The sequence below is a fragment of the Carassius auratus genome, unplaced genomic scaffold (assembly GCF_003368295.1).
Source record: "Carassius auratus strain Wakin unplaced genomic scaffold, ASM336829v1 scaf_tig00000876, whole genome shotgun sequence".
NCBI lineage: Eukaryota > Metazoa > Chordata > Actinopteri > Cypriniformes > Cyprinidae > Carassius > Carassius auratus.
The window spans coordinates 78193-95930 of NW_020523328.1; the positions used below are offsets into that span (position 1 = coordinate 78193).

At 37.4% G+C, this 17738-nt stretch overlaps 3 protein-coding genes across 5 annotated transcripts; 2 read left to right on the forward strand and 1 right to left on the reverse strand.

Moving 5' to 3' along the window:
• Window positions 1-983: 983 nt before the first annotated feature.
• Window positions 984-6430, reverse strand: LOC113069099 (nuclear ubiquitous casein and cyclin-dependent kinase substrate 1-like). 2 transcript variants are annotated; one of them, XM_026242074.1, is made up of 8 exons: window positions 6050-6430; window positions 4490-4539; window positions 4164-4218; window positions 3947-3975; window positions 3693-3824; window positions 2781-2951; window positions 2552-2692; window positions 984-2405 (listed from the first exon to the last, which is right to left on the reverse strand). In XM_026242074.1, exons 1-8 carry the CDS (start codon window positions 6064-6066, stop codon window positions 2077-2079), a joined length of 924 nt encoding a protein of 307 aa, XP_026097859.1. In that variant the 5' UTR covers window positions 6067-6430; the 3' UTR covers window positions 984-2076. The 2 variants fall into 2 exon arrangements, with proteins under 2 accessions (XP_026097859.1, XP_026097858.1); XM_026242073.1 differs by having other exon boundaries at window positions 988-2405; window positions 3947-3978; window positions 6050-6428.
• A 1852-nt stretch (window positions 6431-8282) lies between these two features.
• On the forward strand, window positions 8283-14173 carry LOC113069100 (NEDD8-activating enzyme E1 catalytic subunit-like). 2 transcript variants are annotated; one of them, XM_026242077.1, is made up of 18 exons: window positions 8283-8357; window positions 8470-8540; window positions 9117-9231; window positions 9334-9414; window positions 9501-9583; window positions 9656-9736; window positions 9852-9895; window positions 9993-10057; window positions 10986-11141; window positions 11275-11377; window positions 11491-11604; window positions 11694-11747; window positions 11852-11888; window positions 12112-12193; window positions 12305-12405; window positions 12489-12552; window positions 12663-12717; window positions 13056-14173. In XM_026242077.1, the coding sequence occupies exons 2-18, from the start codon at window positions 8521-8523 to the stop codon at window positions 13172-13174; spliced, it is 1374 nt and encodes a 457-aa protein (XP_026097862.1). In that variant the 5' UTR covers window positions 8283-8357; window positions 8470-8520; the 3' UTR covers window positions 13175-14173. The 2 variants fall into 2 exon arrangements, with proteins under 2 accessions (XP_026097862.1, XP_026097861.1); XM_026242076.1 differs by having other exon boundaries at window positions 8300-8357; window positions 8470-8508.
• A 5-nt stretch (window positions 14174-14178) lies between these two features.
• On the forward strand, window positions 14179-17713 carry LOC113069101 (protein FAM13A-like). Its single transcript, XM_026242078.1, has 8 exons — window positions 14179-14712; window positions 14802-14919; window positions 15003-15209; window positions 15316-15493; window positions 15587-15713; window positions 15919-15977; window positions 16130-16216; window positions 16432-17713. The coding sequence occupies exons 1-8, from the start codon at window positions 14641-14643 to the stop codon at window positions 16478-16480; spliced, it is 897 nt and encodes a 298-aa protein (XP_026097863.1). The 5' UTR covers window positions 14179-14640; the 3' UTR covers window positions 16481-17713.
• The last annotated feature ends 25 nt before the right edge of the window (window positions 17714-17738 follow it).

Consider the following 17738-nt stretch of genomic DNA (forward strand, 5'->3'; position numbering starts at 1 on the left):
AATGTTTTCTAATTTGAGAGGTACAGGTAGGTTTTCGCGGGAAATTCGAGCATGTTGCTGCGTCATTACGTCACGTCTATAAACATAAAGAAGTCCAGGTCACATGTGAGGATCCTGCAGATGGTAGATCGTTTATAGCATTTCCTTACAGCAGCTGAAATAATTAAATGTCTAAATAAATATATGAAACACTTAAACCGTTTCCTCCTTTTAGTAAATCGTGGCCATGTTGTAGCTACTAATTTGTTCCCTCATTTTGATTTAAAAAATAAGGAACAAATTAGTACAACGTGGCCACAAATTAATTCTTAATTTCTGGTGATGATTTAATTGAAACAGGGCAACAAATTAAGTATTGGGAACTAATTATTTTTCCTGCCTCAGCATGTCATGTGTGGGGCTTCATAATGGTTGTCATCTTAAAGGTCCACAAAAAATTCACAGAATAGTAAATGTGACAACCCTTAAGTATTCTATTGTGCACTGCTGAGAAATCCCCTCAAAATGCCGGAGGTCATTGCAGTTTTCTCTTTGTATAAAAGCAAATCTTGCTCAGCTGAACTCTTCCAGAAGATTCTTTGCATCTTACATGCATGAAAACATATAAAAGACGAGTGAGAGGAAAAGAAGGGTTTGTCTCAAGATATTGCTTTGATTTCATGTGTGATACTATTTTCAGCCATCCTGGGATGTACAGAATTGGTTAGAAAATAAAGTATATAGCATATCTTAAGGAACTGTGCAAACATACAACACAGCTGCACATCAGAGATCAATCTTCTTCAAACCTGTAAGAACTCAGGAAGGAGCTGTAATTCAACTGTATTCATCCAGCACTTGAAGAAAACATCTGGATGTCAGTTTTTAATCTGAAAGAAGCTAGTAAAACATCATGATGACATTTCCATTACAGTCTAACAAACATTTATGCCGTAAAAAAAAAAGAAAAAAAAAAGTGAAGAACGAGTCAACCAACTACTAGATTTCTTTAAAGATACATTTTATTTTTTCCTTGTAAAACAAATTTTACAAAAATCAGAATAGCGTAATTAAAACAAACATTTATTTTGGATAAATTATGATATAGACTGAAAGGCTACAGATTAGGATGGAGATACAAGCAATAAAAATGGTCATATGCAGCTGAGAAAGCTATGGATGGTGTGCACTGATTTCAGCTTGTTTTTACCATTCTAACGGCTCAACGGACCGCTCATTTAAAAAAGGCATCTATAAGCGTCAAATATTCTTTAAAAAATGCACACATGAAGCATCACAGAGGTCAATAATAAGGTTTTCACTAGCTCACTTCTGACATCACTCATCCTGAATGTTTACATCGGAGCCCGAGACTCCGCCCACCGACGTACTTCGCACCACGTACATGAAAGCATGCCAGCCATGAAAGAGGCTCAATACAACCATAGAAAAAGTCATCTTAGTTCAAATGCTCAGACAGAAATATTATGATTTACTAGACTGAATCAAGAAATAACTGCACGGAAAGTGGGAGAAAGTAGCGTACTAGAGCTATGTAACAAGGAAATCACATGACTGAACTGCAGCCACAACAACCCAGTGCAGCTCATGACGACAAGCGTATGTGTTCATTATAAGCCTGTGGTTTTTTCACCGGTCGACGCAGCTGGGATGAGATCATGTACATTAAAAGTCACAAAAATGTTTTGTTTGGGAATTAACAAGCGGTTGCGTTCTTTTCAAATGCATTTGGAAAAATCTGAAGGTGCCCGAAAGTAAACTACAGCGCCTACAGTAAAATCTGTATTGTTTGGGCAAATCAGCTGTAACTAAACGGTTTTGGCAAAGCTATAATTGAAACATTGATAAATATTAATATGAAAGTCCACATTTCGGGATTAGGAGGCCAAACCGTACAGATTTAGGATGGGTGTAAGGATACTTTACAGATTTCGTTTTTTGAGATATGGTATTTACAAGCTGAGGGACATAGCAAACATTCGAAAAACACTCTTTGAGTATTGTGGGAATTAAATCCTACTGCTCCTCGTTAAGAAAAAACAGATAACAGACACGTTCACCAGGAAGCGAAAGAGCTCAGTCTTCGCCTGATGGAGCTTCCTCCTCAGAAACATCGTCCTTTTCCTCCTTCTCGTTCTCATTCTCGTTCTCGTTCTCATTCTCCTTCTCCTCCTCCTTTTCTCCGTTGTCATTGTTTTCCTCTCCTTCTGCGCCGCTTTCATCATCCTGTGTCTTCTTGGGGGCGGGCGACTCCTTTCTGTCTTCCTTTTGTGCTTTGTCCTCTTCCTCCTCCTCCTCCTTGTTGCTCTCGATCTCTTCATCTTCAGCTTTAGGCGAGGCCTTCTTCACAACCCTCTTCACCTTCGTCTGACGTTTCCCTCTCCTCTTCTTGGGCCCTCGGGTCACTGGGAGAAGATAATAGACTCGATTACTGTAACTGTGACGGTTAAAGGCATCTGGAGGAAGTTCTTAATTAATTTGAGCAGGAAGTGATTAACTAGGAGGGTATTACAGGCGACCGTTCTGATGGGAGGATTATGGGTGGCTTTACCTGAAGCCCTTAACTTGGGTTTAGGGGATTTCTTGTCTTTGCTTCTCCGGCTCACTTTTGAGTTCTTCCGTTTGGGTCGCCCATAATCGCTGTCATCATCGTCATCCTCAACCATGAAGTCTTCATCACTGCCTGAATCCTCTATGAGCAGAAGAGAGAAGTATGAATGAAAGCAACCAGTATCTCAATGTTACCGATCATCTAAGGTAAATATTTTGGCTCTACATACCCCCAGTGTAAACGTCACTGTCATCTTCCTCCTCCTCTTCCTCTCCCTCCTCATCCTCACTTCCTCCATCCCCAAGAAGAATCTCCCTCTGTTTGGATGCAGCTTTAGTGGCAGCCTGCCGCACCTGCCGGCCCTTCTTCCTCACAACCTTCCCATCATCATCACTGTCATCTTGCGTCAAAAGAGCAGATGCATGGTTAATTAACCCAAGCTGAAGGTTTGTTAACTCTACATTAATATGCAAAATTCATAAACAACTCACAAACACAGGCATGAAAATGTTACTGCGGTTTTGCTTAAGTGAATAAAAGCTAGTTAATTAGAGTGGCAACATTACAGACGAGAGCAGGCTGACTATGTAAAGAGGAATACAAGAACAAAATTGCATTTTAATAGCATAAAGAGCGAATGAAGCTCTTACAATAGATAGATATTGCATAGAGTTTAAATAGATAGATATTAATCACTGCCTACTGACTGTAAAGTTTGTGATGTGGGGTTTTTATTTAACATTATACATTACAAGTCAAGCAAAACAATGTTTCCCTTATTTGGGATGCTTACATTTTTACTGCTTACTATCTGAATAATTAATTGACAAAAAACTTGAAACAATATTTACTTAATTGCGATCAGTTTTAATAATGTTAACTAAAACCATATAATATATATAAGTATAAGTGTCATCAATGATACTAAAATAACACAGATGACCACTAGAACAATACAAGCCATTATTTTGATTTAACTTAAATTTAATATAATATATTTATAATTTGATGAAGAACCTGTAACATAAAAACATTTACAAGGCTGCACAGAAAGTAGTTTGTACCATTAATATTATCAAACATGACAACACAACTTTACGTCATGAATGAAGCAGTAATTCAGTGTTTATATTGGTAATACCTGCAGCCCTTTTCCGTTTAGCTGTTGTCCGTCTCCCCCTGCTGGCCTCTTTAGCATCAAAATCACTGTCACCACCATCATCCTCCTCTTCCTCATCTTCCCCATAGTCATTGTCATCATCACTTAAATCCTCTAGAATATGGTGAGGGGGAAGCATTTTGATAGAATATTCAATAAGTATTTAAAAATAAAATATTTAAATGTTAAATCCTAATATAAAATAATTGCAAAGAGGTAATATAAGAGTTACTTACTTTTGTGGTCCTTGATTCGAGAATCATCACTACTACATGAGAAGAAATACAGCATTTTTAAGGGTATTTAAAATAATTCTGAGGAAATACATGAATTTAAATAAATACATTAAAAAAAAGCATGGAAATTGCCTACATAAGATAGTAATTATTTATTTCTATCTCAGATGCTACATATTAATATTGAACAATATTATAATTATTCAAACAGACTGACCTGCGTTTTACAGAGGTTTTCTCAGGCCGATCCGATTCTTTTGCATATTCCTCATCTGTATAAAGTCATTCAGTTGAATCAGGTTAGAAAACAGCACAACTTCAAAGCACAAACTACTAAACTATTAATGCAGCACGGTGTCATTATTTAACATTAATTAGAGCACTTTTCCCATCATTTTTTATTTTAAGCATTTTCGTGATTTTTTCAAACCTGGAGGAAAACATTTTTAAAATCTCTCTGACTTGACTGTGGGAAATCTGTAAAGTTGGAAACACAATGGTGATGCATGCAACAGTATAAATATTTGCATTAGAGGAGCTTACCTGCATCATCAGACTCCTGGAATTGTGCATAGTCAACAACCCTTTTATTCCTGTGCACAAAGAACATGAAAGAAAAAGTAAACGACCCACAAGATAACATGCAGCAGCATGTGTTTATAAATCATTTATTATCTATGACCTAAAGTTAGTTCACATCCGGGGTCTTCAATCTATATGAATATTTTTATGTCAATACAATATTAATACATTTACATGCTTCAGTGATTACATTTTAATGTCAATAATCATAAAATAATAATGAATGATGCAGAGGCCTATTCTAGTACATTATATTGTAAATGGAGGAACAATAAAGCATTTAGCTCTGATTGAAGTTTTGTGTATTTTTTATTATTATTTATTTGTCTGAACTCAAAGAGTTGGCAGGTTGTTGCAAAAAAAAAAAAAAGTTTAAACAACCTGATTAAATAACTTTTTTTAATAACTTTTATAATAATATCTCCAGGCTAAAAAAAACAAAAACTATTTATTTTTTTATTGTGTGAAAACCCTTTGGCAGCAGAGCTGTCACTCCTCTTATTTAAAGCAGTGCATCTTAAGTGAAGGGGCAGAGGAGACGGGGTGTCATGTTGGAGCAGGTTAATCCCCATGCCAACAGCAGCAGTGTGGGGAGGGACCATAGATTGGGAGGGACTCTGTGCTCGGATAGGGGCACTGAACTACAGGCCCTGCAGGTCACATTATATCCACTGCCTACAAGACCTCCTCGGTCCATAAATTATACCGACGAGAACAATATTCCCTCCCAAACTCGCATATTTACTAAAAAATACAGTCTGACAGATGAAAAACATGTTGCTAGTGTTAACGTCACTTGAGCTCATTGGCTCTTATCAAACGCTAATGTTACGAAAACAAGGTTGGGTGCGTTTAAATACATATATTTATCGCGAAACGTAAACACGTTTATTGGTTAAATACTTAAGGTCATTGGCTTCTGACTGAAACCAGATCCGAACCCAAAGTGCATTAATTAAAAACACAAGTTCGCAGGAGAAACGTCTCGAGTGGTGTGTGTGTGAAGTAATGGCGCGCGCTGCGCTGCTCAAACACACGCCGCCGATAAACTAACACTGAGCTCACGGGGCTAACTGGGGAAAACACCTCAAACTTACACCGCTTTACGTTACACATTTTCGCCAAATTATAAGATAATCATAAAGCGAGTGTTTTTTTTTTTGTTTTTTGGGCGATGGCTAGCTCCTTGTTTTGCATATTATTAATTAGCCACCAGCATGAACTACTATCCCGCTTTTTTTTTGACTTGATGCTGGCTGCTTGCGGTTAGCATACGTACGTCGTGGATGCAGAAACCGATGTAGCCACGATTTAATGAAAATATATCTATACGTGTATAAAGAGATGGAAAGCTACGTGTTTACGTGTTATTTTAGCTGGTTTGGATCGCAGTGTAAACACGCGTAGAAAAAGCTGTTTAGCCACTTAGCATTTAGCAAACATGGAGATACCTACATACAGATCGCTTCATGTGCCAACCTGCGATTGCTGTACAGCAAGAGACAAACAAAACACGCTTACCTTGAAGGTCTCGCCATTCTGCACACAGATTGAGAGACTTGTGCTATCCCAAACTGCAAGTGTATTTGAAAACCAAGGTGCTGGCGTTTTGCAGCTGAACTCCAGGTGTCTGCTGCTGCTGTAAAGCGCTTTCTGTAGCACGAAGCTCAAGCTGTGCGAAACTATCCGATGCAATGCAAACTGCACTAAAGACGCGCTAATGTGTGCTATCTAGAGCATGCGTTTACACACCACGCTGGTCTGTGTGGGTAGAAAATGGAGAAATGTTGAAGTATCCACAGGCCGGATTGACCTGGTTAAGCCTGCTGTCGAATAGTAGCTAACTAATTATCTACTGCCTGGCCTGCCAGCCACGACTCTTTCATGAGTAAAAGTGGGATGGGAGTCTGAAGAACGCAAGATCCCCGCAAAACAGGATTGGATGACCGCACTCAGCAACAGTCCTTTGCTACATACTCATTCCCAAAGATGGTTAATCAATTGATTAGATTATTTTATTTGGACCATTTCCAAATCTAGTTTAGTCAGATAATGTTATTACCGTGAGAGAGTGACGCTAGACTCGTTCAATCAGTGTAATTAACATAACTGTAGTTTTAGGGCTGTTTCCATCATCACCAGACACTTGTGTACATTAATTCTGGTTTAAAGGGGGTTATACAAACTGAGAAATGGTGTGTGCTGCAGTTGTAGGAGGCAACAGGTGTGTGTATGAGTATGAGTTTTATTTCAAAGACAGGTGACTTCATTTTCATTAGCTATGCTGTTAAAACACACAAGTAGTGTTGACATGGCATAATCTAATTTATTTCAGGTTTTCTTGTTTAATAGCACAGTAATACATGTTTATATACTAGTCTGGGACTCAAACATCAGCCTTGTTGCACAGTGCTGGGAGTAGGTTAGGCATGAGAAGTGCTTGTCAGAGGGTCAGGGTACAAAAAGCATTCACTCACAGATAAAGAAAAGCACTTTGAGACCTTGTGAAAATCCTTCTCACTGGTATGAACCAAATGAAGGTTTAGCACTGGTATTTGAAACCCTAGTAAAGAAAAGCATTAAAATAGCTGGACATTTTGCTAAAAAACAACAACTTTTGATTAAAAAAAAAAAGATTTTTATAAGATGTGTCCTATAATTATGTAATTAAAATATAATAACGTTTTTAAGGGTGTTGAACCTATAAAGTATCATTTACCTTGCTGGTTATAATTTGTAACAAATTGAATGGGGTTGTTTTCTGGTTATAAATGAGTTTTGACATTCAAAAGCAAATAAAATACATTTTGAAGAAGAATAAAAATGAAAGATAGTTTAACAAATCAGCATTATGATATGATTTCAGATAAACAGATGTGTCTTTTTGTGTAAGAAATTGTTATTTTGAATTAAGGTTTCTGGGTTTGAAGCTCTTGTAAACATTAATCTCTAACTTAAAATTAAAATCAAACAATCTAATACATGTAATAAAATAATCATAAGATGTAATGCATCAACAGTTCAATATTCATCTTGATATACTTATGTTTGTTTCCGTGAAAGTGAATTCTATTTATGTCTCTTATTTTTTCCTTTGGTCTTTGCTAGAAACAAAGATTGCTTTATTAACCTTAAGAATATCAGAAATACTGATAATAGAAAGACTGAGAAATCATGTTATGTTGGTAACCACAAAACACATCTGGAAAAAATATATATATATATATATATATATATATATATATATATATATATATATATTTATTTATTTATTATATATTTAAATTTGTTGTATAATTTGTCATATATTCATATAAAATATTTTTACAATGAATATTGGCTAATATAAATGGCTAATATTTCCATATTATATCATAGTCTCTCAGTTAAACCATTTTATTAACTGTTTAATAGAAAACTAAACATAAAAACATAAAATCTGAATAAAATAAAATAAAATAAAAGCTCCAGCCATTGTGATTTTCATGGTCATTGCATACATATTTTATATTATTAGACCTTTTTCAGATAACCATAATATTTAATGTCGAATTGTAAAAAAAAAAAAAAAAAAAACACTGGCGCTGTGCTTCATCCCTCCAACATGCTTAAATCTGCAAAGAAAAAGTCTTCCTGCTAAATTAAATGGCGTTTGAAGTGGGTTACAGGCCTCCAATCATAGACAGTAAAAGAAAAAAAAGCCTCCAAGTCCAGTGGCGAGGATTTGGACGTGAACTCGAATAGTGAACTTGCAGACAGACAGATTCGCCGCCGCAAAGCAGGATGGGTAGGAATGGGACGCTGAAAGTATGGCGGATGGAGAAGAGACGTGAGTGCCGCAGAATGAACGATGAGCGCAGATAAACTTATTACAACGTTATTACACGGATATGTGGTCGTGTGCAGGCTTGTTTGAACCTTCTCTCGTTTCTTCTTTTTAGGGAGAAGAAAAGAAGGAGAATAGCGGCGCTGACTGAGAAGTTAGTGATGAAATGCTAAGAGCTGGCTGCAGGTTTGAGGATTGCTTAGCATAGGGACTGTGACAATTCATCCTGCATTTGACTTGTAAACAAAGCGGACAAAGTAACAAGAAACTAAGGATTAATCGGATTTTTATTTGTGAAGGGCAAGATATTAGCAGCACACATAATATAGAAGTGTTATGTCGATAGGCTTTTTTAATAACCTTCAAGGCATCTTATAAAATGTAACCTTACTGTATGGCGTGCAGTAATGGTCTTCATTAGGTCTGGTCTGTGTTCAAGAAAAAATGTTATTATCAATTTAATTGTATTTTTTTTATTGTCGCATTCTTTATGTTATCCTAGTAAGTTGCAGTTTTGTATTAACTGTGCTGCACGGGGTTCAAGTAAGATTACTGTATCGACACCACTTAATAAAACCACTGCTTCACAGTTAAAACAATTTGAGTCAAATGTTGTGTATCAAATATTTCATTGAGAAATCAGAGCCATATATATATTATGTTTCTTTATTTTGGGTTGTTAAGTGTAGGCAATTATTATTGTTTTAAATTCTGGTGGTTGTTGCATGTATCTTAAGTATATTTTGGTATTTTTTTTGCTAGCATGGCAGTTGAAAGTTGTGGTGTTGGTGACTGGGATGGTCGCTGGAGTCATGTGCAGAAGTTCCTGGAGAGAACTGGCCCCTTCACACACCCAGACTTTGAACCTAGTGAGGAGGTCAGAAATCAATTGGACAATTTTGCTAGCTTTTTAGTACTTTTTATATTATTAAGTTACTATATATATATTTATTTTTAACATATTTCATCATATTAAAAGACATTACAGTTTCTGTTGGAAACATGCAAAATCCTGGTCATTGGAGCTGGGGGTCTTGGCTGTGAACTACTGAAAAACCTGGTAAGGTCTCTCTATATATTTTTCAATCCAGTCCCTGATTTTTTAACTTGGTGAAAACTTGTTGATAATACTTTTTTTTTGTTAAGGCTCTGTCAGGTTTTCGTCATATTCATGTTGTGGATATGGACATCATTGATGTCTCCAACCTCAACAGACAGTTCCTCTTTAGGTATGAATGTCTGCATTTTAAAACCGATATCCTCATTTGTCAGCACCTACATTATTTCATTTTGTCTTTAAGGTCTAAAGATGTTGGACGATCTAAAGCAGATGTGGCAGCTGAGTTTATAAACCAGCGTGTTCCTGGTTGTAATGTTGTACCGTATCCTTTAAAATAATGCTGTGACTATGACTTTACACTTACTGACGTGTTGAACACACATGCTTAACATCTCTGTGAATGAAACAAATATTGTATTTTCTTAATTAGATTTCAGACATTTTAAAAAAATTCAGGATTTCGATGCTTCGTTTTATAGACGTGAGTGTAGATTCTTTCATCGTATCTTAAACCATCTCTGTGAAGTATTTATAGAGTCTGTTATCTGATCTATGAATATTTCTTATTTGCCCTGTAGAGTTTCATATAATTGTTTGTGGGCTGGACTCAATCATTGCTCGGCGCTGGATCAATGGGATGCTGGTCAGTTCTGATACATCATGCATTCAACTTTGAAATCTAATTTGGAATTAATCAAAAGTCAAACAAATATTTGCTAAATAATGCATTAAAACTACCAGCACTACACTAAAACTACACTGCCCCCTTTCTAACCATTAACGGCCAATCCATGCAGTAATTTTTCCCCCTCATCTGTAATATTTGTATTTACAGATATTTAATTTTTTATTTTTACTCTGAATTGTATTGTATTTGATTTGCCCGTATTTTTCGGACTATAAGTAGCATTTATTTAGAACCAAGAGAAAACATTACAGTCTACAGCCGCGAGAGGGCGCTCTATGCTGCACAGTGGTACGACTACAGGAGCACAGAGCAGCGTAGAGCGCCCTCTCGCGGCTGTAGACTGTAATGTTTTCTCTTGGTTCCTTTTTAGTTCATTTCTCTAGGTTCAAGTCAAATTAATTTTGATAAATAACTCGCACCTGACTATAAGTCGCAGGACCAGCCAAACTATGAAAAAAGTGCGACTTATAGTCCGGAAAATACGGTAGTTTTTATGTTAAATATCTTAAAGTATTAGTTTGTGAATAAGTGGGATAATGTGCAGCCAGCAGGTCTTTATTGTGAATGAAACCCTGAAAGGTTTTTGCTTAATGCTGTAGAAGCACTTGTAACCGTACTAAAATTATCTGTAAAATAGTTTTGCTGTTGTAAAGTAATTTAAATGCGGTACTTTCTTTTGCCAGTGAAATTTCATCGCAAACCCTTTTCTTCTTTGTGCATTTAATTTTATTTAAGCCTACACTTAGGGCTCCTAGCTGACTAGTCTGTGGTTGTAAAAAGAAATATGCAGTATTGTAGTAACCGTTATATGGTCTGCCACAATAGCTATAAGCCCTGACAGACATGTTTTGATTTAACTGTAGTTGGTGTGGTTTCTCTTCAGTTGTCCCTGCTCACTTATGAAGATGAAGTTTTGGATCCAAGCTCTATCATTCCTCTGATAGATGGAGGGACAGAGGGCTTTAAAGGGAATGCAAGAGTCATCCTGCCGGGAATGACAGCTTGTATAGACTGCACACTGGAGCTTTACCCACCACAAGTACTGTAGTCTCACCCTCACACACTGTTAATTCCATTCATCACTGTAAATGAAGGGTTTGCTGTGACCAAACAATTGTACATCACTCGTATTGCTGAGATGAAGTGACTCTGCTTTTGTCTGTTCTCTTCAGATCACTTTCCCAATGTGCACTATTGCTTCAATGCCTCGGCTACCAGAGCACTGTATAGAGTACGTGAGAGTGCTGCAGTGGCCCAAAGACAAACCCTTTGGAGGTGTTTAAAATATATTTATATATATTTCTTTTTTAGGGTTTCATATGACTCTGTAATTTTTGCAGATGCATTAAATAGCTCTATGTTGCCATGTGATTGTTGTGTGTCTGCAGATGCTGTTGGTCTGGATGGTGATAACCCAGAGCATGTTCAGTGGGTGTTCCAGGAGTCTTTAAAGAGAGCAGCTGAGTATAATATCACTGGTGTCACCTACAGACTCACTCAAGGTAAAGCCGGAGGGACTGATGTATCTGAGAGACTTCAAGAGTGCTTTCTTATAGACTGTAGTTCTAAGATGTTCATGCTTTTCTTTCAGGTGTGGTTAAACGAATCATCCCTGCTGTTGCATCTACAAATGCAGTCATTGCTGGTATGGATCGAACCTGAGAGGAAACAACTAATTTCCTCCCTTAGTTTTTGTTTGTTTAATTCTCAATTTATGTAGTTGAATTGTAATTATTTTCCTGTTTTCAGCTGCTTGCGCCACAGAAGTTTTTAAAATTGCTACAAGGTGAATCATCTATATGTTTTGATTCCATCTCTGACATTTTGACATTTCAAGTTTGTTTCATGGCTAGTAAATTTACTGTTTAAAAGTTTTGTGTTTAGATTTAATGAACCAAGCCACATTACTGAAACATTTAACCTAAAATGTGCAAAATGTATATTTATAACATTTTACTAGTAACCTAATCTAGCCCTTAATTTATTTGTTTATGCCTGTTTTCTTTCAGCGCATATCTCCCATTGAATAACTATCTGGTTTTTAATGATGTGGATGGATTGTATACTTATACTTTTGAAGCCGAGCGAAAGGTAACGATGACATTTTTAATCTTTTATCTGTAAAGTCTCTTTAAAGAGATTCAGCTTTTTGAAAGTAAAAGAAGTGAAATGATCCCAGCTGTTGCCTGTTATAATTGACAGGAAAACTGTACAGCATGTAGTCAGGTTCCTCAAAAACTACAGTTCCCACCATCTGCAAAGCTGCAGGAGGTGCTGGAGTATCTGACTGAGAATGCTTCTCTGTAAGTACACCATTCCCATTAACTCTCTCTCACTGCAAATGATTCATAAATACTGATCTACTTGAATTTAAAACTGTTTTTAGTCAAATGAAGTCCCCAGCTATCACTGCAACACTTGAAGGCAAAAATAAAACACTCTACCTGCAGGTAATTGCCCCCTACATTAACAGTAGTAATATGCTAAACTTCTGAATATAGTGCTGTTTATTGATTTTTTTGCACTCCTTAAATAATAAGTTTTTATTTGTGTACTTCAGAGCATTGCCTCAATTGAAGAAAGAACAAGACCCAATCTCTGCAAAACTTTAAAAGGTGAGATGGGGGATGAAAGGGGCATGGTGTTAGCACAGTGGATAAGACACATGCCTTTGGTGTGAGAGACCCAGGTTCGAATCCACTGTGAGACACCAATGTGTCCCTGAGCAAGACACTTAACCCCTAGTTGCTTCAGAGGCGTGCAACCACTTGACATATATAGCAATTGTAAGTCGCTTTAGATAAAAGCTTCAGCTAAGTGAATAAATGTAATGTAAATGAGATGTTTTCCAGTCATGAGAAACACGAAAGCACAGTTTAAATTGAATTCCCAACATTATCCTCTTTATAAATGTCATGATTTTTAAATAATATGATTTGTGTGTGTGTTGAAGAGCTGGGATTGGCTGATGGACAGGAGTTAGCTGTTGCTGATGTCACCACACCTCAGACTGTCCTCTTCAAGCTCAACTTCACGTCAGAAACATGCAGCATTAAACAAGTACAAAATTAATTGAATGGCAGAGGTTCCTCAGATGCACCTGTAACAGTTTATTTGTTTCATGTACGTAAATAAGTCCCTTCATGTGTAGAGTCTGTATCTGCTTTGTACTTCAAACTAAAACATCATGTATTGTTTTCTCATTAATTTGTTAATTTATTAGGAATGTTATCATTTTAATCAACCAACTATTTAAGCAGTTTTAGGATTATTAAGCAAGGATGATGAGACCTGTACCACAAAGAAAGTTTAACCAGTTAGAATTAAGTCCTACAAATATGGATGGGTGTTTATTGAAATAGTAGGAAACACTGCACAACTTACTCCAGTGCAAGTTAGTCTCAATCAAAGGTCACAAACATGTATTTGACCAATCGGCCTGTCTCAGACGTGCAATGAAGTCTCTCATTCTGTGTTCAACACGATTTCTTATGCTGTGTTAATGTTTACAATCTTCATGTTCTTTTTTCTTTCTTTTTTTTAATGTAATGAACAATGATGAAACCAATCCTGTATTAAAGTTATTTTCTTTTTTTTCTTTTTTTAGTTTGTAGCACTTTACAGTAAGGTCTCATTACTTAACATCAGCTAATGCATTAGCAATGCATTCGGCCTAGTATATTTATTGATCTCTGTTAACCTTAGTTAATAAAAATACAACTGTTCATTGTTAGTTCACATACAGCTTGATTTTAATAATGAATGAGTAAATGCTAAAATGAACTTTTTTTGTTGTTGTTGCTCGTTTGTGAACAATAGTAAGCCGGTGTGAACGAATAGAACCTTAGTATAAAGTGTTACCATTATAGTTTTAATTCTCTTGTTTTGCCTTTGTGTCTTGTAAAATATATATTAAAATTAACGTTTGTACATATTGTTTACGTAGATGTTTGTGGATTAATGTTTACCTATAATTAATGTGACCTATGATACATTCTTCACTGAAGTTATTAAAAATTTATTGGCAAATGTATATTTTAGTCGATAAATAAAATTCAATATGTAGCGGTATTCACTGTTGACACGTATTTATTTGCATATCTGTATTATAAAATGTGCATTAATATTTATTTTATTTTAGTGTCTTAAATGTTAATGTATGCACATTTAGTAATGTAAATTAAACACAGTTAGACTACATTAAGAATATTCTCCATCATCAGCAGAGCGCAATTATGACGTGAGCAGTACAAGTGTCTGAACATTCTTAGTAGAATTCTCTGTTGGGAGTTTTGGCGATTTGTGCGGTTGGTGTTTTTGTGCGTTTAGCGAGTTTTTACAGTGATATTTTAGGCTATTTTTCGGTTTTTGACTTGTTTTTGGACTTTGACTATCGGCTTCGGATTTGCTTCGTATTTTGACAATCGGTTTTTGACTCCCTTCTGTTTTTGACGCTCGATTTTGACTCTGTTTGGACTCCCGGTTTTGACCCTTTTCTGTTTTTGACCCACGGCTTCGGACTCTCCTCGGATTGGTTGATGGCTCTGCTGCTGAAAAAAAACCCCGATCCTTTCATGCAAATGGGAGCGATTGATGTTTTATCAGTGTGTGTAAGTATTCGATATGCACACAGCAGATTACTAACAATAAATGCCCAGTAAAGTTTTCTTCTTCTTTACTGAACCTTCGGCTTGTGCAGGTGGAAACACCAAGAGCCGTGTTCGGTGTGCCCCTCATCAGACTGAGGAAGAGCGGACAGATGAGGCAGGGTCTTCCTCTGGTGCTCACACACATAGTGGAGTTTGTGGAGAAGCATGGTGAGTGTTTGATAGTGTTTCTCAGTGTTTGTCACTTGTATGTAGTGGTTATGTGTATTTGCAAAATGTGTGTTTGTGTTTAGGTCTCAGTGAGATTGGCCTGTTCAGAACCTGTGGTTCAGTGAAACGCTGCAAGGAACTGAGGAAAAGTTTTGATGAAGGAGGCTTTCCAGAGTTTGACCCTTGGGATATTCTTGCTTTGGCCTCCTTATTGAAAGTTTTCCTGAGGGAATTGCCTGGAGGACTTATTCCAGAGCCACACAGAACACAGCTGCTGAAGGTGTTCAAGGGTAAGAGAAGTTGAGGTGGTGATGAGTTAACATTTTTGATCTTGCTGCACAACAAAAGAGATTTAAAAGTGCGGACTCAGTCTTACTGAATTCTTGTATCTTGCAGATTCACAAAAGGAAGAACTGAATCAGGCTGTGAGGACCGTGCTGAACAGTCTTCCAGAGGAACATTTTAATATCCTCTGCTACCTAATGTTCTTCCTGTCCCGTGTTGCTGCTGAGAGTCATCTAAATCTTATGACATCTAAAAACTTGTCAGTAGTTTTTGGACCCAGCATTTTTCAGTAAGTGTTTGTATGTGTGTATTCAGTCATAAAACAAAGATGGGGTGTGTGGTGTATTTAGTAAGGTGACGTGTTTGTTATTTCCATGTGCAGCATTCCTTTGGGCCCCACCATGGTTGAAGAACAGGGGCAGTGTAATGCTTTGATTGAGCACCTGCTGGATAACCTGATCCACCTGCTGCCAAACATGTACCCTCATGCATCCACCAGCAACACAGCAGTGAGCTTATATTGCATTATACATTTGTTTCAAATGATGGTTGTGTGTTTGTGTGATTGGTTTGATTAATTAAATAAGGATATTTTAACTATTAGTCATTGTTAGTATACAAGAGTTAAAATAACAAACAATTCTTTAGTTATTTTTTTTTTATATATATATCTGTGAGATTGAAAATGTTTAGAAATGTGTTTGTGTGTTTGAGGAGGAAATGGACTGGACTGATGAAAAGTGTGTCCAACAACTGCCACTCAAAGAAATAAGGTATATGCTGAAATCACACACACACACACACGCATGCACACACACATGTGCAGACACTCAGGATGGTGGTCATTATAGGTTTATTATAATTAATTAATTGTAGCATGCTTGTCAGTCAACATTCATGCATATTTTGTGTATGTATGTTCCAGATTAAAGGTTCCCAAAATTGGACGACTTGGGCGATTGAGAAAACGATTAAGAGGTTTTTGGAGAAAGTTGTGCTCATGCACTTACAGGTACACAGTAGGATCACAGTAGACTTTTATGAAAAAGAGAGAGAAAGACACTGATCTGGTTGTCTTGTGCATGTGTTCATAGGATGTTAAGAAATTGCTATAAATAAGACTAGATGAGAATAAGTTCATATAAAATTTATATGGGTCATGAATGTAAGTGAACAACGTGTTAAATGTTTAATTTATTTATTTTTTATTCCTTCACCACATATCAGTGACACAGAGAGTGGAAAAGCCTCTAGAGACCCAGTTATAGGAAAGTAAAGGACACTATAGCTTGTGAGGGTCACCACAAAACACTGAGGGTCACTGGAAGACAATATGGCCGGTTTGGGCCAACAGGAGACAATGAGGGTTGTGAGGGTCACTGGAAGACAGTGGGGTCGGTGAGGGTCACCGGAAAACACTGAGGTCGGTGAGGGTCACCAGAAGACAGTGGTGCTGGTGAGGATTATGAGAAGAGACTGGGGCCAGTGAGGGCCACCAGAAGACAATGTTGCTGGTTTTGGCCAACAGAAGACACTGGGTCAGTGAGGGTCACTGCAAGACAGTAGGGTTGGTGAGAGTCACTAGAAGACACTGGGGCTCAGTTAAGGTTACTACAAAACACTGGGGCCAGTCACTGCAAGATAATGAGGCTTGTGAGGGTCACTGGAAGAAACTGGAATTATTGAGGGTCACCCAGAAGGCAACGGGGCAGTGAGGGTTACCATAAGACAAGAGCATTGGTGAAAGTCCTCATAAAACCCTGGGGTTGGTGAGGGTCACTGCAAGACACTGGTGAGGGTCACCACAAGATATCGGGGCCAAGTAAGGGTCACTGTAAAACAATGGGGCAGGCAAGAGTCACTGCAAAACACAGGTGTTGGTCAGGGTCACTGCAAGAAATTAGGACCAATTAAGGATCACCGCAAAACAGTAGGGCTGGCAAGGGTTAAAGCAAAGCACTGGCTGGTGAGGGTCACCACAAGACATTGGACCCAAAAAAGGATCACTGCAAAACACTGGGGCCAGCAAGGGTCACTGCAAAACACTGGAGACACTGAGGCAGTTGAAGGTCACCTGGATGACACTTGGTCCAGTGACGATTACCACAAGATAATGGGGCCAAGCTAGGGTCACAGCAGCACATTGGGGCAACTAAGGGTCACTGCAAAGACACTGAGGCCGGTGAGGATCATCACACAACACAGCACTGGTGCTAGTGAGGGTCACCACTCACCACAAAGACAACGTGTCCGGTAGGGGTCACTGAAAGACAGCAGGGCATGTGAAGGGCACTGGAGATGGTGAGAGAAGAGGGCAAGTTTGATTATGAAGACACAGACGTGACAGATGGTTATGTTTCAGACACAAATAAAGCTTCAATCAGTTAGTGACTCGTTTTTTTCTTGATTAAGTCTGAACACAGTCTTTAGATTAATGTATAAAATATTACATTTAACAGAAGCCAAAATTCTGCACTTAAAAGTTAAGCTATTTACATGTACTCCACAATAAACAGGTATTTTAATAATTATAA